At 45.8% G+C, this 22,049-nt stretch overlaps 1 protein-coding gene across 1 annotated transcript in view; it reads left to right on the forward strand.

Moving 5' to 3' along the window:
- The window catches only part of LOC119379426 (ATP-dependent RNA helicase abstrakt), a 263,231-nt gene that overhangs the window by 181,808 nt on the left and 59,374 nt on the right, over positions 1 to 22,049 (forward strand). Inside the window, exon 10 of the mRNA XM_037648739.2 lies at positions 14,290 to 14,452. Within this exon, the coding sequence (XP_037504667.1) occupies positions 14,290 to 14,452 (163 nt within the window). The remainder of the gene's footprint in view (positions 1 to 14,289; positions 14,453 to 22,049) is intronic.

Here is a 22,049-nt window from a genome sequence, read left to right on the forward strand (position 1 = left end):
GGGCATGTCTCAGCGCCTTTGTAGAAGTGGGAGAGTGGGATGTAAAGCAGAGGTGGAGAAAGGGAAGTACTGGACAGGAACGCATGCAGCCTTCATCCGCACGCTGACAATCCTACAAAAATACAGCCAACTGTTTAAAAATATGTGAAATAAACTCTGTTTATCGGAGCAGTTGTGTCGTCCGAATAGAATTTCAATGTTTTCCTCATTTATTCCGATTTTGCCTGCAATCCGTGACTATTTGCATTGTGCCACATCCTGCATTTATTTACTAAATCCACATTTGTTGACAATCTGCCTTGAGTGCCTTTTCTGTGCCATGTCGGAGAGAGTCGACGAACCCGCTTTCAGCGTCTTTGTGCACTGTGGGGTGGAGCAGCGTCGCGTCCTTTCCTGATCGCGCTCATAGGGCAGGCCTCGGGCAAACCAGGCTCCACAGCTGCTAGTAGCACTTCTGCAAATAGCGTTGCTTGGGGCTAAATTTCCAAACCTGGTATGCCTTCCTAGCAGACAAAGTATTCATGGCCTTTCCCATGCTCACCCGTGCAAAGGATTGACACAACGTGGTTGGTGGCACGAGCAAAAGAACAGTAATTTATTGGGCTGGGATGCATAAATAGCCTCAGGTCACATGGTGCCCATCAGGCAGTGTCGTTAAACTAGGAACAGAACACATCTTCCTTTCTCCAAAGCATAAAATAAGCACACATTCCAGAGTTGAGTAAAGCATAAAATGACCACACTTCAAGCAGTTCTCAACACCATAATTAGCTTTTTGAATTCGAACTCGTCATCGTAAGTCAGCCTATTGCGGGGTCGTCTTGCACACTCGCTGCTTTGTACAGTGAAGCGGGAATCTTCTAGAAAAGCTAGAGCACTCGGGCTGCTGGCTTTGTCATGTTTGGGCTTCGTGACGGGCTTCATGGGCCGCATCGGATCCAGCGATTATTTCTGCTATGTTCCGTTGCTTTCCAGACCAATACATCAGGAGCCTAGCCGTTGCCTTCGCTTTGTTGATGCAGAGGTGGCCTTTGTGGAGGCGGTTGAGCATTTCAAAGCATACCTAGTGCCATCAGTGACAATGCCATCAGTGCACAACAGTCCATCAGCCACACTGCTTAGTGGGCTTGTAACTGGTATTTGCTCCTCTAGTGCCTTGATGACTTGCTTGAGCTCGTTGTCCTGCAGTGTTGCTGCTTGAAGACAGCTACGTGTCTTGTTGTGACAACTGGGCTTCTGAGAACTTGTGCAACATGGATAGCAACATCTTTGAATTCATAGCAGCTGCACTGGAGGTGGGTGCTCGCAGCCACGAGCACGCATCAGCCAGCAGTAGTTGCTTCTCAGGCACGAACTGGAGGGTGACGTCAAACTGCATGGGATCCAAGAAGAAAACGAACTCGTGGGGGCATTTTATTCAGCCCCTTCTTGACAATTGTAATGAGTGGTTCATGATCAGTCTCAGAATGACAGAAAGCTGAGCTAGTTAGTAGGGATTCATGATAGAAGACGGCAGGCGTTCAAACACAGACACAGGAGAGAAGTCAGGACAACACAAGCGCCAGCGTTTGTGTTGTCCTGTCTTCTCTCTTGTGTCCGTGTTTGAATGCCTGTCGTCTTTTATCATGATCATTTTCTACTATGATGGGGGAGCACTCATCAAAGCTGAACACGATTCCCATGGCCTCTTTTTCACTTTCGACGCACCACCTCTCTGCCGCCACCAGTGCATACAACATGTACACCATTGGGCACCATTCTTACCCATGCATTTGCGGGAGCACTGCGCCTACCGCAAAGCTCGATGTGCCGGCTGATATTGGTGTCGGCTTTACAGTGCTAGCAGCAGCGCTAGCAAGGGCACTGTCAAGAGCATTGTGCACAAATTTCCCCATTCTTTTGCATAGCCTCATTCTATTCATACCCATTTTCCTGGTCCTTGTTTTAGAGGTTGAGAATGAATTTTTCAAAGTAATTAATTGCACCCAAATGCCTCTGAACATTCTGCTGGCACATGGGCATGGACAATTTGGAGACAGAATGAACCAAGCTTTCATCTGGCTGAATTCCTTCCTTGTCCCCTAGGGATTTCACTTATTCGACTCTGAATATGCACTTCTCTGTGCTGAATGTGAGGCCTGCACTTTGGATTGCACAAAGATTTTCCTGCCTGGAAGTACCTCACATCAGCACATCATCAATACATACATGAACACCGAGCAGGTAATCTAACACTTGGTTTATGGTTCTCTGTAATAGGCTCCCTAAGCTGGCCCAGGCGTCGCTGCGGCGCGGGGGTCTCGCCGCCTTTCTGGCAAAAACCGGTCTCCTCACTCTCGCCCTTGACTACACTCTCTCATCACATACATGTGCCCTGCATGCGCAGTCGTCTGCTTGCTGCTACACATGCATCCTCGTGTATTGCTTGTTCTGCGAGTTTAGAAAGATGTCAGACACATTTTTGTTGGTGTGAATCTCACCAGAGGAGAGCGGTTAGTCGACCATCTTTGCAGGACCAGCAGGTCGTCGAGGATGATGCTGTTTGTGCAAGAACTGCGTGCGTGTCCATGGTGAACGGCCATGTTTCTACGATGTGGATATTGTATTGACTGCGTGAGCTCGGTAATTATGTGACCAATGATAACATGCACCTTTGTGGCAGCACTGGTGTCTGCTCGGAGCTGTCAGCAAGCCTTTCACCTGCGTTTGTCTCACTCAAAATCTGATTGCTTGGATGCCAAGTTTGTGGTGTGGCTTTAAATTTATTATCAGCTCAATGTGAAGAGCTCAAATTTACGTCTGCCCTGTTGAGTCGTTAGCCACCTTGGGTGTTTTTACAGCTCACTTTGTCAGCATAATAATGCGTGCAAGGAAATTTTAATGCCCACTGCAATCATGCATGTTTCCTGCAGCGCTGGGTTTTATTTTGGAAAATATTAATGCCTGATCACACTCTGTGTGCACTGATTTTAATGTTTCTTTGGTTGTTTTGACAGCTCGTTTAGTTGGCATCATACTGTATAATGCCTACTGTGATCGTGCATGTTCATGATTATGCCGAGATTTCTCCCTCATAACCACGCCTGATCTCATGAAACCATTGGCAATTTTAATGCCACTTTGGTTCTTTTTAGAGTTCGCTTCCAAAGCAGCAGCTGTATATCATTTGTGGAACATGCACATGCAAGGTCGTAATAATTCCTGGTGTTTAAATGCCAAAACCATGATATCATAACGAGGCATGTCGTAAGGGCGACTGCGCATCAATTTCGACCACCTGGGGTTCTTTAATGTGCACCTAAATCTAAGCACGCAGGTCTTACTGCATTTCGCTCCCTTCGAAATGCCGCTACCATATGCTGGAATCGAACGCACGGCCTCAAGCTTAGTAGCGCTGCACCTCAGCATGCTAAGCAATCATGGCATGTTGCATGCAAAGTCAATATAAATTGTGGGGGGCTCTCTCTGCTGGAGGAACACTGGACACAGTTCACACCACAGTGCAATGAGGCATACGAGCATTCATTAGCACCTTTTACACAACAGCGAACCTGGCAGACAAATCTTACAAACAAGTACAGTAACATGACAAATAACACACCAGGATGCCGTTATAACACACACTAGGTAACACAAATGCGGCATCGCTGACTCCCCATGGAAGTCCATGAGGACGATCCGCGGAATCGCCCCCGAGACCTCCCCACGAGAAGGGACCACTGACGAGTAGCGCCAAGCCCCCAGAGAGGCCAACTCTCACTCGGTGGCAACTACGGCGTCATTAGTGCCCTACAGTGAAGCAAGCCCGCAGGCGCTATGAGATGAAAACAACTTACAGGGAGTGCGAGCACCCCCACATAATGCTTAGTGTAAACATGCAGCTTCTGTTTACTTTGACCCGTGATGGAACATGTGCCACCACCAGCTGAATGAAACACGTCTCATACTCACAGTATGATGTTAAGACTGTGGTGTAATATGCTAACGTGTTCCACTGCTGTCACATTACAAATGCGTAGCCTGGTTGACTTGGAAAACCAGCTCACACTTTCTAAATGTAAAGCAGCTGTCTATTTGTTGTACTTCTGGTTCACAGATGCACTCCCCTTTCATTTGAACATGGCCATCACGTTTTCTTCAGTTAATAGTTGATGATACTTTATGTGACAGAAATTACATTAAGGGCGGATGTGGGGCTAAAAAACAATTTTCGAAAAAATGTGCATTTTCAAAATAGAGTTGTTTTGGATTGCTGGTTCATTAAAGAACATGCTCACCAAGTTTGGTTGTTATCTGTATAGCAGAAAAAAATAACTCGAATTCTTTTCACGAGACGGTGGCACGCATTTGCTGTCGAAAGCGTCTCTGAAACGCCCTTTTCAAGATGCGGCTGCAGAGCGGGCAAGAAACCGAATGCGAAGTGAATGCTCGTGTTAGAATGTTTGTTTTTCGCGCCTTTTAGTCATGTAAGACCTTCTGTCAAGAGTACACCAGAGGACAAACAAATAAATTTAAAAAGTGCATTTTTAGCCGCAGCGACAGCAGTGTTGCTGGCAAACCGGAACAGAAGGTCGAATTGGCAGAAACATATTACGTGACCATCCACCACTGATTTCGCACCAGTTCTGAGTTACTCCTGCTGTGTTTGTGTATTACTCAGCTTATCTATTCACTCTCTTGTGAGTTCATTGCGATCGACGGATGGTTTATTTTGTGACCAACATGTGTTGCAAGCAACATTCACAGCTCAAAAGCTGCGAAAAATTGAAAACGATTGCATGCAATTGTCAGAGAACAGCGTTGTGTTGAACAGGAAGGCCCTACTTATGCATCAGGTCACCTTGATTAATTTTTTGTGACCATCGAAATCAATAGCATGTTGTGAAATCTTTGAACTCATTTGAGTTCGCATTTTTGGAGAGAACAAACCGGTTAGGAAAACTACCATTTTCAAACTGCTTCGCCAATAGCTGCTTACAAGGTTGTTTCTAGACTGAAATTTTGTCAGGAACAAGATGAGGTACTTTCCGGGTGCCTAAGTATTTTCTAACACAAAAACAATTTCAGATGTCCGACGTGCAGTGACAAGGAAAAAAATGGTCTTTGCATTTGGAGTGATAACATTTGTGCAGAAACGTCATAAAAAATACGTGACTGGCCTTATCCTGCACTACAAGCCATCTAGAAGGCAATGATAAAAAATTAATACATTTTCATTATTTTTGCAATGATAGTTTTCCAAAGTTGGCACACATGATTGATCATTATAACAGCTATAGCTTTTTTCATATCCTGCTAGGGTGCTGAAATTTGGAATATGTTCTAATAACAAGAAGATAAGCCATCCCTGAAATTTTCATCAAAATGAGTCCAGCAGTTCAAAAGTTAATTCTGCAGCCCCGCATCCCCCCTTGACAAGACCGTGAAAGCATCCCTTATAGTGGCGAACTGCCAGAATGCACTCTTGCCGCCTCTGATCCTCGTACCACTTGACTAGGAAACGGTAAAACTTGACAGGCGATTTTCGGCTCTTTGTTTTTGTTACATGTGGCCGCGGAATAAGTGGAGCCGAGACCCGAGCTCAACGAGAACACAACATGAACTGTTTATTCCTTTCACACTGCCCCAGCCCTGTTCTCACTCCCACTTCCACTCACAGCAGTAGGTGGCGCTAGTAGCCGGCGGCACTACAGCTGGTGCAGCACACAGTATCAATTGTCACAGTTTTCTTAAAACTATTGTGACAGTTCACAACGCAGCAGTATTGTGTGCTTGTTTTCCAGGATGTTGAAGGAGCAGCAGGCATGGTGAGTAAAGTGTGAGATAAAAGCCTCAAGAAGCACATTTGCTACGTGTGAAATGAGAAAACCAAGTAAGCGTGACCGCTCCGAGTGACCGGCAGTTCGATCTCTCTTCGCTTGGACGGTGGACAGCACTGTGCAAACATAACCGTGGGCTCCCTATACCTCTGCAGCACAACTTATACCAGACGGGAGTCATAGGAAGCGGTACCTGCCGAACAGTGTACTAAAGATGCACACTTGCGTGGTACGGTCATCCAGGGGAATTCGATAGAAACCCCGAATGTTATTGAACTTTCTAAAATAGGTGGCACCTGCTAATTCTGCTGCAATATTCTCTCTTCTTTGAAGCTTGAAGTACTCCCTTTTAATGCAATCATTGAGATGACGTGGGCATATGCACACTTTCAATCTCCTTTCTTTTTTTTCGTCACTATGACTAGAGGGTTTACCCAATCCAATGGGGCTTCTGTTTTGGCTTTCAGCTCCATTTGGTCTAACTCCATGCGTAGGGTGCTTGAGGCACTCTCCTTGGGGGTATTGCCGCTGTTCGTGCACCTTCTTTTAGAGTCACAGTATGTGTAAGGCCACTGAACGTCTTTGGGAATGATCTGTTGCTTGAGGTTGGCACTGGCTGACACAGTGTGAACATGCTCCACCAATCCAAACATTTGACAATGTGACATGCACCCTACCCAAGCACCACTTGTTCCCCTTTTCACGATGAAATGAACTACAGGCTTCTGTGCGGACTTGGAATTTCCACATGACTGTCCCCCAGTGCTGTATCACAATCCCGCCATAACTGGTGAGCATGTTACACTCATGCAGACGGGTACTTGTGGCTTGTCTTCGATACAACAAGAATGCAAGAGGTTGTCTTGGGAGCCTGTGTCTACCTTGAAATTATCTTGTGGCCAACCTTCACAGTCGCGGAGCATTCCTGCGAGCTGGATACACCAGCAGTCTCAACTGCCAGAACTTCGAAATCCTCTTAGGTTTCTTCTTCGCTTTGTTGTTCCAAGTCTTGCACTTTTCGACACAATCTGCAGTGAATGGCTAGGTGGTTAAGCTTTTGACAAATTCCATAAGTCTTCCAACATGCAGGGCGCCGCTTTGGTGGGTGGCTTCGATTGCAGTACCCACATCGACACAAATGTCCGCTTTTGGTTTCTCCATGGCGTCCATTGGCAACCGTGTTGACTGTTGTGGAAGTCATGTCTTTGTACCAAACACGAGCCTGGCTTGACGCACAATCTTGGCTGCCTTGCAAAAATCACTGGCCTTCTCCTACGTGAGTTTCTTTTCTCGCAGCATCCAGGCTCTTAATTACTTGCCCACAGACGAGCTGGCCAGGCACCATGGAGTTTTTCAGTGCACTAAATTTACATGATTGAGCTTTCAGCTGCACATCACGCAAAAATTTCTGGAATTCATCATCATGCTGCATTTACATGCAGAAAACATACCTTTTGAATGTCTCATTCCGTTGCGGTGCGCAATATGCCTTGAACTGGCTAACGAGCATCGCATAGTCCTCTTGTTTGTCCGGTGTGAGTTGGAAGGTATTGAAGGCGTCAACAACTTCTTGGCTCGCCAAATGAAAGAACGTGGCAGTTTCTCCGCACTTGTTCATTCCTTTCATGTCGCCTTCCAGGTGTACCGTAACGTCTTGAGCAAGTGCCCCCCCCTTCAGCAAGTCAAAATTAGCGGCAAAGGGGAGGGGGGCGCTTTCCCAGAATGGCACCAATGTTCAAGATGGCAGCAACCAAGTTTTCCTGCCAGAAAAAAAAAAATGGAGTGCATGTGGAATTCCTCAGAAGCCTTCTCACTCTCCTCTATGGCACACACATTACAGCGACTGCTCACAAACACAAGAAACACAATGGCAATGCGATCAGACCGCGTGAAACATGGCATGGAAGCACCTCCGATGATAAGCCACCGCCACAGCTCTAAGCAGTAAACACATATATCTCGGAGACCTTACTTTTGCTGACTACGTCGTCATAGGTGCCATTTTGGAATGCAGATCGCGAAGGCCATGCTTTTGCTTGCAGGACCTTGAAAATTGTAATGGGTGTCTAGCGCTAAGTTCGAGGTGCGATCATTATGCGGGGGGAAAATCAAACTTTGATGACAAATTTCAGGTGCAGGCGCTTAGAGATTGGGCTGCTGAACAGGATTTGATGGGATTCAAGCAGGCCAGTGTGCATGGACACGGTGCATGATTGGGGTGCGGAGCGGGAGGGGTGGGGCGCTTTCCCAGAACAACATAGAAATTTGAAATTATTAGTCAAATGGGAGCTTGCTCGGATGGTGGTGCTTGCTCAGAATATTACGGTAGTTCTACATGTTGTTTGAAACTTTTCCAATTGTCTGCTGCATTCTTGGACAACACGAGCCGATCTGGAGGAGGAAGAGAAACTCCTGAGCAAGAGGACAAAAGCCTGTATGTCGACAAACTGTGCTGCTTGTTGGAGTACTGCCTCAAAGAAACTGACTTCAGTGTCAATGGCAACTCTCGAGGGCAAGCCAGCGGCGCTGCAATAGGTGCGGCAATCTCTATTACAGCTGCAAATATCACAATGGAGCACATTGCAGAGATGTGGCTGTGGTCTTTTATTGACAGGCTGAAAGTATTTGTAAAGCATGCAGGTGAGTACCTCTGCATCATGAAGAAGTTGTCAGGGGACAGTTTTCTCACCCATCTCAACTCCATAGACCAGGTGACACAGTCCACGATGGAACGAGAGCAAGATGGGATGCTCCCTTTCCGAGATGTTTTTGTCCGATGGCAAAGTGAGTGCATGACATTTTCCATATTGAAAAAGCCAATGCACACCAGCCGGTATTTGCAAATCGGTTCCAACCACCCAGCTGCCCACAAAGCTTCCATGGTGTTGGCTCTCCTTTCCTTTGCAAGAAGAATATGCATGTCAGAAGACGATAGAAGGAAACAGGGATGGACTGTAACAGTGGACTTAATGGGAAATGGTTACACGGAGCCTTCATACGCCGTGTGTCATGCCGTGCACTGAGCAAGCCACGACTTTGTTTCGGAGGTCTACATCCATCCCCGTCCCTTTCTGGACCCCCATTCTGTGGGCCACACAGGAGACGGGCAAGTCAGCTCAGCGCGTAGATATCCTGTATGTTCCCACAATTGCTGAGCAGCGTTCAAGTGTTCCTGCAAATGAAGGCATCAAGGTAAAACTCACAAACCGTTGTAAACACTCGCTTGCCTGCTGCTAAGGCCAAAAGACTGACCATCTAAGGAAAAAATGCCATCGGAGTGTTCACAAAGTGTCTTGCTCAGAGTGCCCTAACTGCTGCATCAGTGCAGGCAATAGCTTTTATGACGAAATCCGCCAGCATAAGAACGACATGCAGAGACGGGAAACTCAGTGCAGCGCTTTTGCCGAGCACTCTGAGAGATGTGACCATGTAATTGATTTCACTGGTGTCTCTGTGATAGACACCAAGAAAAACTCAGGAAGGAGGCTTCTTCTCAAGTTGTGGTATACATTCAGAACATTCCCAGCTGCATTAACTGCTCATTGGGGACGTTGCCCACTGTGTACACCCACTGCCTTCCCGGCGCATTGGGGAGGAAGAACTAAAATGAGTGGACAGAAAGCAACGATGCTTCCTCAACCGATGCAGTCAACCGCCCCAAGGAATGGATCAAACTGGTCTCACAATGTTGCAGCCATTTTAACCCTACTGAGTTTTTTGGTCGGAAACGATACAAAAATACCGATTTTTTTAATTTACCAATTTCAGTATACGTATCTTGTAACAACTAAAAAAATTATTCAGAGGTGCTTTATTTGCAAGATACAAGCAAAATATATATATTTTTTTAAATATGCAGAGGATTGGCTTCACTGCACTGCACCATGAAAACTATCCTAACCTCTCCAGTCTTTGGTGCAGAAAATCTCCGAAGTTTAAAAAAATAAAGTGCAGAGACAAGCGAGTCCGGGAGAACAAACCTTGGACGCATCCGTGGGGGTTGGCTTGCATCTAACAGTGTTCACTGCCAATACATCGAGACGTGGTCGTCGTTCAAATCCGATGATTTAGAGAAACTGCTGCTATTTGTAGTCGCCGCTACACTCGCAGGAGAACTCCAATGCTTCTTCATTTCACAAAACTTCAGCTGACAAGCGCATTTTTGCTCTTTTTTTTTTCAGAACGGAGCTGTTGCCAGCATGCGCGCGTTTCTCGCGTGCCGGCAACGGCTGCAAATAACATCCCCTATATTTTTCCTTGGCTTGATTCTCTGTTAGTTCTCACTAATGTTGTGTCTAACAAAGAAAAACGAGCCCTTAAAATTCCCCTTTCATTCATGCATAGCAAGGGTCTCGTTCTGGCAGACTTGATGCCTTCAGGTAGTATGCGAGGGATTAATGGTCATCGGCCAGCTCGTATAAAGATCACATGCTACGGACGCCAGCAGGCAGAAAAAGGGTGTTCCACACTCGCTGTCATGGCTACAAGCGGCGCTGATTAACACTCCCAGGTTTAAATGCACAGATATACCCGATAAAGTGGATGGGAGGATGACCGCCACCGTAGCTCAATTGGTAGAGCATCGGACGCGTTATTCGAAGGTTGCAGGTTTGGTTCTTGCTGGTGGCAAGTTATCTTTTCGTCCACTTTAATTTATTCACGTTTATATCACAATTACTACAGGTAACATCCGCTGTACTCATAGGTCGGCACTGAGACTCACTGAAGAAATATATTTTGCTCTGAGGGCTCACTCGGACTCAGACTCACCAAAATTTTCCTCAACTGGACTGACTCGAACTCAGACTCACTAAACGTTTTCTCAACCGGACTCACTCCGACGTAAACTCACCACCCCCTTACTCAGCGGGACTCACTCAGACAGACTCACGGCTTGACCCAGGTCTGAGTGAGCCTGAGTGAGTCGACTCGTGAGCCTGTTAGTGTAAAATTAGCTTTTTCAATCATGGTGTCAATGCTCTTTAATGCCAATATCTCACATAATCAGTGCTGTACGATACGCCTTTTGATTTTGTACAGGCTTGTCCACTCTTAGGGCGAACACGCCACGGGGAGGCTGCACTCCGCGGAGTTCAGTCCATCCGGCGTGGCCGTGCATCGAAGCAAAGCTGTGCAGACATGCAGGGTGCTTCGTGTTGTCTGCTACCACGACGCTGGGGCACGCCGCTGTTGCTTTGCTGAGACATACAGCAAGAGCGGCACGTCCCTGTGCACCTGCGCAGTTTCGGTTAAATGTGCCGCTGCGACGGTTGCACTGGTGCTCCGCGGAGCGCAGGCACGCTATGCCGTGTTCATCTTAAGAGTGGACGAGCCTGTACCTTGAAATACGAGCTATCAGTGGTTTCAATCAAGTAAGGACATTTTTATGAAATACGCGACTCACATGAGATAGTTTTATCAAGAACTTCCCGTGAAAGAGTTTGAGGGGGTAGGTCATGGCACCCCCCCCCCTCATCTCACATCTCTGATCAATAAATAGTAAGTGTTGTGAATGAACGCTAGTGTGTTCAGATATGTGTGAATAAACTTGAGTATAAGCGTAAGCCGATATAAGGCTGATAGTAATGGGCAAGATGAGTAGATAGGACCATAGGTCGGCAATAAAAGGTGGAGCTCACTCAGACTCACCCAAGAAATATATTTTGCACATAGGGCTCACTTGGACTCAGTATCACCATTATTTTCCTCAACCGAACTCACTCAGACTCACTATAATTTTTCTCATCCAGACGGACTCTGACTCAAGCTCACCGAAATATTACTCACCTGGGCTCACTCAGACTTAGGGTCATGGCCCGATCTGAGTCTGATGAGTCTGAGTGAGTCGACTCATGAGTGAGCGTGCCGACTTATGCCTGTACTTTACTTGGTTTGATTGTCTGCTCGTTCTCGTTAATGTTGCGTCTAACAAAGAAGAAAAAAGAAGAAACGACCCTTTAAAATTCCCTTTCGTTCGGGCACAGAGGAGGACGCCATTTTCTAAATCTGGTTACCAGAATCGAGTCCTTTCTCGACCAAAATGCATGCTTTGAGCGCGCTTTTAAATTTTTACAGTGCCATCTGTTCAAGCCAAAGAGAACACAGCAAAATGAATCACGACAGGTAAACTGCAGTGCCCCCAAATTCTTGTTTCAGGGTGGACGAGCCCAGCTCGTCTTCGGTAGAAAAGGGGTTTACTGTTTTACTACTGAGGGCTAATTTTCAGTGTTTCCGCAAAAAAATTTTTTTCTCTTGAACAACTAGATATATTTAGCATTGTTATACATGAAACTGTAGCTGATGTGTTTGACTTTTCATATATATGTGGGAGATGTTGTGAGGGTTGCAATTATTCAAAGTTTATTTGACAATTAAACAAAAAATAATGTATAAACACAACAGAAGTAAGTGAGTCCGCTTAGCCAGAAAATTATTTTCAGAATTCTGAAATGTCAAAATTTTCCTGGTTTCCGTAGCTATCGTTTCAGTATATATATCAAGCACCATGTATTGCATTTTCTGGATTAGGTCAGTCTAGCTGCCTTGATGGCTGTGCCACTCGGCAAAGGAGCTGCATGAATGCAGGAAACTGAGACAAACTTTGTAGGCAGAGCAGAAGACGTTTGTCCTGTTTTGCGCCTTTATTTTCTCATCTTTCAGATTTTTCTTTTTTCCCTTCTTTCTGGTTGGTGTCGAATGGTATCTAGGAAGGGGGCATGTCCTCTTACAACTTCGTCAAATTCAAACTTCTCTAAAATGCCAGCTGGTCAAAATAGGTGCTTCTGGAAAGTTCCGGGGCAGTTAGATTGTCTTTTCGGTGTTCTTGGAAAAGAATGAAGCTGTTCACGCACACCATGTTCAGTGAGTGAAAAAAATTGGGCCTTGCACCAACGTGTACATTTTATGTGCCAATGATTTGGTCAGTAATATTGCAGTTGTTCGCCACTTTAGGTGCAGTCAAGGCACTTCAACATCGCCCATGTAGATGGTTGTCCCAATAAGTTTTAGCATCTCTAGGGAAAGTGACTTCCTGTAGAGAGCTGTCATGCCAAATGTAGGTCTGTCTATGCAAAACATTCATCCAGGCGTTTTTGTTGGTATTATCACACAGAGTCTTGATCACCTGGGTTGTCAAAAAAAACAGTGCTCGTAAGAACTGACGCACATTCCTCTGCAACGTTGCTCCAATATGGCCACCATATTGTCTTGTGGCCTCAGTGCATTTGGCAATATATATTGGCCGTACATTGTTCAGGCCCTAAACAAAAATAAAACCACACTCATCAAGTATGCAGCACATTTTCTCTTTATATACAGCTCAAAGTCAAAAACGAGACTCATCTGCGAGTGTATGTTTAAGTTTGAGGCACCTGAGATGTCGTGTCTCAGAACTAAAATCAGATGATCTCACATCATTACTCGAGTCATCACTACTGCTGGGATCAGAAAAATCATCGGCAGAAGTGCTTGCTACAGCAGTCCACTTTTGAGGGGTGTGCTGCCCGTGACACTGGTCTCTCGCACAACTCAAAACCACCTTCGGTTCAAATTTCACTTGCAGCGAGGTGGGGGATGCAACATGTAAGCAGACCAAACTGAAACTGTCATAAGTATGTCAGATGTGAGTTGTCTGTAAGGTGCTGGCTTTACATTTCGCAGGAGATTTGAAGTCATTGAAACTCTGTGTCCAATGGCCTATGGTGCCATACTGAAAGCGTTAAACTGTGATGGGGCCAGTACAGCATCAAGAACTCTTTTACGCATCCAGACAAACCTCTGTCGAAGTTGTTTATATTTAAGATTCATTTGTGTGACAACTTATACAAGATGGTTCTACTTCTATTTTCTGGCAATCGCAAGTAGTATAAATGGCTCCTTTTGTCATTAATATTCATTTGCTTGTCTGAGCTAGCCCTTATGTTGTTTAGGTGGTAGTTTGTGTAATGCTGAAATGAGCAGGTGAGCACAGAAGAGGCATTTACTAGGAGCATTCACCTCGCTGAGCTCAGTGAGGTGAACGACCACCACATTGTTTTTGACAGCTCCTGTGTCGTCGACTGCGAGGCCTACCACCATAACTGGCTTTTCGTGGAGTCATTACATATCCAGGTGACACCCGGTAACGTCAGATTCTCCACAAATGTGCTGCTGAGCATCTACTACAACAGACTTCGGCACATCGCGGAGAACAGGCGTGACCCCACGGCTCGAAGAGAAGATCCTGCTGCTATGCAGACACTGCTCTTTGGTGCACCCCAATCACCCATGAAGAAGGGTCTGAGTTGGACCTGAAACGTCGGGGTTTTTTTCTTGCTTTCTTGTAAAGTAAAAAAAGTTTTTTACCTTTTACTTATAACCTTGATTGGCGTCTGTCTGCTTCAACCATAAGGAAAGATTATGTGCATGTTCCTTTATATACAACACGCTTTCGGTTAATGCGTGGATGGCGATTATCTTTGTCACTGTGCAGGGGTGTGCACGTGATGGTAGCAACGCCTGGCCGGCTCATGGACATGCTGGACAAGAAGATGGTGAACCTGGACATGTGTCGCTACCTGTGCCTTGATGAGGCTGATCGCATGATTGACATGGGCTTTGAGGAGGATGTCCGCACCATCTTCTCTTTCTTTAAGGTATGGTCACTAGCATAACATTGGTAATACTGTAGTGCACTGGAGTAAGAGCAAATCACCGTCTTTTTTTTTTTCTCAACCCTTTCAAAAATAGAGAAAAATTAATGGCAGAATTAATTGTAATAGAGGTTTCTCTCTTTTTTCTTTACTATTCCTGGTGAACGTGTGATTCATTGCTGACATTTGTTTGTCTTCTATGAGTCAATCAATCAGTCAATGAAACTTGCAATGCAAAATAGGGTGTGTAATCTGCCTGTGTGCTCAGCTGCTTACGAGAGCTAGCACAGCTGCCATGCCAGCTAGAGGAGGAGACGTTCGCTCACGTGCCCTCCCATACTACTGCATGTATTTCCCCGTCCTCCGCTATTTTATTTGGGTGCACAGCAAGGCGACACGCATCAAGCCAGCTCACCCTCGCAAGCACCATAGGATCTTGTGCGCTCGGACTTGATGTGGAACATTGACGATGCAGTAAGCGATGGGAAACAGGCAGTTGAAGCTGGCAGAGTGGAAACTGGTTATTCTTTATGAATACATGTCACTTGCATTATTATTTTTTTCTCCATAATTTTCTTGTTTTTTCTTTTTTTTTTTTTGCACAGATACCTGGTAGCCAAAATAAATTGTTATAGAAAATAATGCAGCATGAGAACATTTCAAAAGTGGTTTATTTCGCTATAGAATACATACATTTCATGGTGCAACATCTTCTCATTGTTATTTCCGATGTATCAATAAAACTGGTATTGTTATAAGCAAGTTCAACTGCAGTATTGGTGCCCAAGTCACAAAGTCTTCATCTTCATTTACATAACTATGCAGTAAATCTGAAATCAACCTTTATAATGTTTTTTTTTTTGGTTTTTCAGGTTAGCATCCATGTTTACTTTTGATCCATATGAATTTACACCTTTGAAAACATGTTTGCATCTCTGAAGCATTCTTCCAGACAAATGGAATCGCAGTGCAGACCAGGGCGCATACAGGTCCTTGAAATCCTTGAAAACCCTTGAATCCGATAAATGTGTTTTCAAGGCCCTTGAAAGTCCTGGAATTTTTTCCCGTCCTTGAAAATCCTCGAGTTTCCTGTGCAGTGCACACTCATATTGAAATTGTGACCTCCTTAACCCCTGAACTGCTTTGGACGAGCATAGCTCGTCCTGCCCAAACTGTTCTCCAAGTGCTTTGGACGAGCAGAGCTCTTCCTAACGGAATAGGTACTCCCCTCTAGCGTTCAGGACAAGAGGCACTCTTCTTAGATAGCGTGTAATCCACCAGATGGCAGCATTTACTCGACAATTTATTTTTCTCCTGCGGAAGGAGCGTGGTTTTTGTATGAAAAGACGGCTTGCGGTGGCGGCTGCCCATGCATAGCTGGCTCATCAACACGAAAAAGAAGCTTTTCATTTTCATCATCTTCGAGTGATGATGATTCAGATACAGATGTTTATCTTGTGTCCGGTAGTGAAGACAGCGATGGCGGTGAATTGAGCATCTCCTCCGGTTATGATGAAGACAGCTCGGAAGCGAACATCGCGAGTGCTCGCCAGTGGGTCCTGCTTGATGCGGACAATCCTCCTGTGAAGCCTCCTCGTTATTCCGTGTTTTGAAATTTTCCACAAAGTCCCGAAGCTTCCCATGTGAAATAGCCCAAGGGTACTTAGCCTACACAAGTGAAGAAAGATGTGGCGTCTGGAACTGTTTTACTTATGATGTTTTTATTTTTATTAGCAGCAGGCAGCTGGTTGCCTATGTATTGTTGATTTATTGTGTTGATTTGACCATGTATGTGGTACAAATATTTTTTCAATATCGACTAGCTACTTTTTAGTACAATCAGATTCGAAATCAGCAATAAAAAAAATAGGCACTTTTGGTCGGGAAATTTTCGAAAAAATAAAGCACTTAAGGGGTTAATGTGGTTGATCGGCGTGTCGACCTGACAAACTCCTTATTTCAGAAGCACCAATGCGGCGCGAGCGCACATGGTTCCGTTTCAGAACCGCACCAGAAAAAGTCACAGTTTCACAGCGAGGGCAAAGCAGTCAATGCGATAGCAAGAAATTAGAACGTCACACAAAGAACGGCAAGCAACTCGATACTTGCAGCGCGCCACTCAAGCACAAAGGATGCACGAAAAGGACACACAAAGGACGAGTGCGAAAGCGCGAATGAACAACTGTCACAGCTCGACTCTTGCAGCGCGCTGCTTAAACACAGAGAACGACGCTCGAAAAGAATGCACAGGTATACACAGGACGAGTGTGAACGAACAACTGTCACAGTTGTTACTTCTTTGTGTTTGAGCAGTGCGCTGCAAATGTCAACTGTGCACAACCCAACGCTCTTAGATATTTTTTTTTTCTTGAAAACTGCGTCGCGTATAGCATGACCTTCGAGATTGTGAGCTGGCAGCTTTCTCTCCAGCCGTCCGAATTGCATGGAGACAGCATGATTTCAGAGGTGGGCATGGCCGACACCTGCTCCACGCCGTGCCGCTCGACACCGAGCCATCGCCGAGGGCTATACATGTGCCGGGGAAGCCACCGCGCTTTTGGTGCGGCTTGGATGAGGCGAGTAAAAAATGGTTTCGCGCTATTATATGATCTTGCACTGATTTGGAAATAACAGCCTATTGTGTACAGCAGTAATGATCGTGTTAGAAACCGCACAAAAACATAGATGTGCATTTAACACCGTGTGTGCACAGCAGTGATACTGAAATGTCCCCTCACTTGCGCAGAACGTCAGCACCGCATCTACGCAAGGTAACCGCTCAAATGCTCAGTTTAATAGCATGAGCGCATTGCAAACTAGTAAGGTCCAGCGCACGCTAATGGGGGGGGGGGGGGCTAACTAAACCGACCAAACTTGTCACTCGGCATCAGTCGCACTTTATTCTCGCGATGTCGGTACCGCTGCTGGGTCTGGCACGGCCAGCTAGACCTGCGGCGAAGGCAAAATCTGTGCTCGCATAGCTTTCCAGCCTCTCTAGCACAATGCTTCGCGCTCTCCTGATGGCTTCCGACGTTTCCCTTCCAAAGTACACTTAAAAAAAAACAACAACAAAAAACACTCAAGCGCGTGCTGCGAGTTTTTTGAGCATGCGGCGAGTGTGCGGACCTGCAAAATGGCAACCCCGCCGCTAGCGCTCCTCGCAGATGACGTCAAGTGCACATCTCCAATACACATATTTTTGTATAAGTGAAGTAACATTACGCTGAATGTTTTGAATATGTTCAATGAACTCCACCAGGCTTATACTGGAGAAATCTCAACTGCTGTTGTAAGAGTTCATTGTGTGTTGTGAGCTTTTTTTTGTGCTTTTTAGGACTTGCAAAGTGATCCAGGCTAGTCATTATTAACGTCATTGTGATATACATTTACTTATCTTTATATAAGTGAAATAACACTACAATGGACGTTTTGAATATATTTGGTGAACTTCAAGCCTATACTGGGGGACCTCCTCTCATTAGTGGTTTACATAAAAGGTGCATAACAGCAACAAGACTCAAAAGTGCGAACATGACGCGTCAAGTCTGCAGAGATCAAGTTATATACAATTAAATATGCATTAAAACAGCGTCAATAAATACTCAGAAGCAGGAATATCTAGTTATGTGCAAAAAAAATTTGCTTTTTTACATGTTACTAACAACAAAAAACACAACTTGTTTTACAAACATGAAACCTAACAATAAATAATAAGAGTAATGTAGAAAAAAATAAAAGAAAAACGATATAGTAATTTTGAAAATCTTTTTATGACAAATAAAAAAAGTAGTTCTGCTAACAGTGTTTTTTTCATGTGTTCAAAAAACTACAAAGAAAGGAATGACAGAAAACATTGTGCCCACATGTAATGCAGAGTAGTTTCAACTATCAGGATGGCTGATTGCATTGTCTGAACAGCAATTGCTAAGCTGCATCTTGTGTCTCTCATAATCACATCGTGGTTTTGGGACGTTAAACCCCAGATATTATTAATATTATTATTATAAGCTGCTACTTGATGAAAAAACAAAAATGAAGCCTCTTGCAGGCAGCCCACACTAAGTAGTCATATTTTCCAATTGCAACCTCAAGATAGGCCACAATATGCTAGTGCTTTCGTTCCACACTGGGCAAGCTTTCTGGGCTGCATAAGAACGAGATTCCTTTTCGAGCAACAGTATCAGAGAAAGGCACCTGGCAATTCACTGTAGCTAGTTACTTGCAGAACCGCTTAGCCTCCTTGAGTGTTTCAGACCCTTTTCGTATGCGTAATTCTCAGGCGCTATTTCAGTTTCTCTCAGAGGAGAACCCTTGTGGTTGTAAAGCTTTTAGTATGGACATCGAAGACCTTTATTACTCTTTGCCACATGATGGGGTTGTTAAAATGTGTTAATGGCTGTATTAACAAAGAATTGCAGGAAACTGTTTTCACTGATAAATGTGGTGTTTCTATGGAGGCTTTTTTCAAAATTCTTTCCATGTATTTAAATTCAACGCTGGTAGGTTGGAAGGAAGGAGTTTATGTGCAGCAATCAGGGATTTGTATTGGTTCAAAGGTTGTGCCGATTCTTGGTGATTGGTACCTTAGCAAGATTTACAAATGTTTAGAAGGTGCCTTGGGTAATTCTATTATTAAGATTTTTCGTTGTGGGGACGATTACTTGATTTTTTGTAGTGGTGAGGACTTTGAATCCGTGTAGGGTTGCCACCTTTTACCGAAAAAAAAACCGGCCCTTCGACGGGGAGGGGGGGGGGGGGTTAACAGGAGATTAAAATAATGTTGAACAATAGACGCTATGTCAATTCTTCGGCATGCAGTGTGACATTTAATGTAACATTGTTTTCATTGAGTCAAATAAATCCAATGCACAAACAAAAGCAGCACACAGTTGGCAGGAGCCAGCTCTCGTACTCGGGTTGAGATCTCCACTCTTTCCGGAACGTGCATTGACGTATTTTTCGCTTTTTCAAAGGCGGAGAATCCGTGCTCGATGCAAGCAAAGGAAGCACGTAACTAACTACTGATACTGATTTTCTCTCTGTTCCAAAGATCGGTGGCAGGAGAGGGAGGGCAATGTCCCCGTAGAGCGGTTCGTGTTTCCTGTTGTCTGCTGAATGTGCCAGGATTCGAGGAGGAGCCGCCGGCGAGGGTTCCTTTCTTTTGCCAGAATCACCGCGTCGACGGGACGGTGAAACCGCTCGCAGTGTTCTGCTAGTGGGCTCCGTTCTCGGTTCAATTGACGGAGGTTATTCTTGTGCTGCCGCATTCTTTCGTGGAAGTTCTTGGTTTCCCCAATGTAGGAAGCGGGGCAGTCGGCTTACGCGATCCAGGAATTTTTTCCGGGGGAGGGGGGCAGTTGCTGAAAACCTTGACTATTTGAGAAAAACGCCTATTTTCATGATTTATTTTCAATAAAACACCATGTGTCATCAAAATTTCGGGGGGGGGGGGGGGGGCTACGGGCCTGCCCTGAGCTTTTTCCGCAGGTGTGCGATCTTTGCGCCGAGGGATGAAGCTGCCGATGGTGGTGGATGGCTTGTGGGCGACGTCGGCCCCTGCCTTTCTCAGTATACGGGCTATTGCTTCTCTGGCACCGGCGATGTAGCGGATCGACAGCGGTGTCGTTGCGGCGACGCAGGTGTCACGTTTCCCCCGTCTTTTCTCTTCCCCCGTCTTTTCTTTCCACCTGCACGGTCAGTCCCCGACCGCGCAGGTGGAATTCTTCAGTCAACACGTGCGGTCAACACGGAGAAGAGTAAAAAAAAAAATACTCGGGATGCGATGAGCGAAAAACCGGCCAATGACGGCCGGTGTTAGGTGCGGACCGGCGACCGGCCCCTTGTCTGAAAAACCGGCCCGGCCGGTCCAAAACCGGGCAGGTGGCAACCCTAAATCCGTGGTTACCTCAGTGAGCAAAAAATTTGAATTAAATGGAGGAGGGCTCAACTTTACCAAGGAATTGCCGCAGAATAATGGAATACAATTTCTAGACATTTCTTTAACGTTTCAGAAGAACCACGTATGCTGGCAGTATTCTCCTAGATCTTCAAAATCGTTGTTAAACTTCTCGTTGAACCATTCTAAGACTGTAGGAAATGGTATAGCCATGTCATGCCTTAAGTCTTCTGTCACCAAGTAATGTGAGCACAAAATGGGTGCCAGCTTTAACACATGTAGGACAGATGGGCTGCTGTGTTAACCAGAGACTATTGGAACATAAGAGATCGCTAACCGGAGGTTTACGTTCTAATCTATCTTTACATTGTCGAGAGTGTAAGTGCACGCCAAAGTGCGATAGGTGCGCAGTTTTGTACAGGCACAGGAATGAAGAAGCGCATGTAAGGATTGAGGCTTGACATATCAATAATAGTGGTAGCGCATGCGTGAGCCAACTGTCGATTAACTTTGTGGAGATAGGTTTGCGAGACGCTTACCCTACGAGGCGACGGGCAAGAGACGTGACGTTCTCCACTGCCGTAGCGAACAAAGACGCTACGGCCGGGTTCGTCGACTCTCCAGCACGGCGCAGAAAAGGCACTCGAGGCAGAATGTCAACAAATAACACGGGTTTATTAACCCAAGATGCAGCACAGTACGACAGTCACGGGCTTGCAGGCCGTAAAGGAGAACTCCGCAAGACCGATCGACTAAGCTTGCCAGCGGCGCTAGGACTATCACACAAAGGGCAGCAGTCGAGCACACGAACGAGAAGCCGCCTGCTGGAGCACCGCGTCAACCTTTAGTGCTGGCCTGAGAGCATCTGACGCGGGCAAGCCAGCGCCAGACAGAAGCGAGCTCAAGGGGGAAGGGGGTTGTCACTGGTGGCCAATGAGGACAGGCGCAGCGCAGTGACGTAGGTTAGCGGGGTGGCGTGAGCATGTCGAGACATGTGCGGACGCATGCCCGCGCGCCGGGAAGCCGACGCATGGCTCGCACCAGACAAAGAGGCTTGGCGCTGCCGCCGTGGTCGCCATACTGCCGATTAACGGCAGTTCCCGGCGCTCGAGCCGCGCAGGGCCAGCACACGCGCTAGCTGGGGAACGAGGCACCAAAGGGGAGAGCGCGCTCGATTCCCACAACTTGCATAATGAAGAAATCAAATACCTTAACAGTTATCTTTCACGTAGACCCCCACGTGTGCCGGATTGATAGGTTCACCTATTGCATGGCCATGCGCAGATAAGTTTTCGTGCCTTCTTTCTTTTCCGCTGCTGTGTGCCTCTTCAGTTGTTAGTTGGCGTTTGTGCTGTCTTGACTTCTTTCTTGTGTCCGTGCTTGCATGCCCTGTCTTTTAGAACGCGTAGGTGGCCTTGTGGTTTCACAGATCACCAACTCCAGTGTCAGCACTACAACACAAGCGCCCTTGCGTCCGCTCTCTGTCTGCATCCTAGATACCAGAATGTGTGACCAGAATATGAAATGTAGATGTGGGGTAAAAACGAGAAGTTTACAAACTTGAAATTTTTAAACTTAACCCCCCCCCCTTCACTCTCAAAATGCCCACCCCTAAAAACTTTCCAGGGTGAACCCTGAATACAACATATGTTTTTTCAACCAAGTGTTGGTTGACAGAAAGAACACGGACATAGACAAGACATC

Source organism: Rhipicephalus sanguineus, chromosome 1 (genome assembly GCF_013339695.2).
Source record: "Rhipicephalus sanguineus isolate Rsan-2018 chromosome 1, BIME_Rsan_1.4, whole genome shotgun sequence".
Taxonomy (NCBI): domain Eukaryota; kingdom Metazoa; phylum Arthropoda; class Arachnida; order Ixodida; family Ixodidae; genus Rhipicephalus; species Rhipicephalus sanguineus.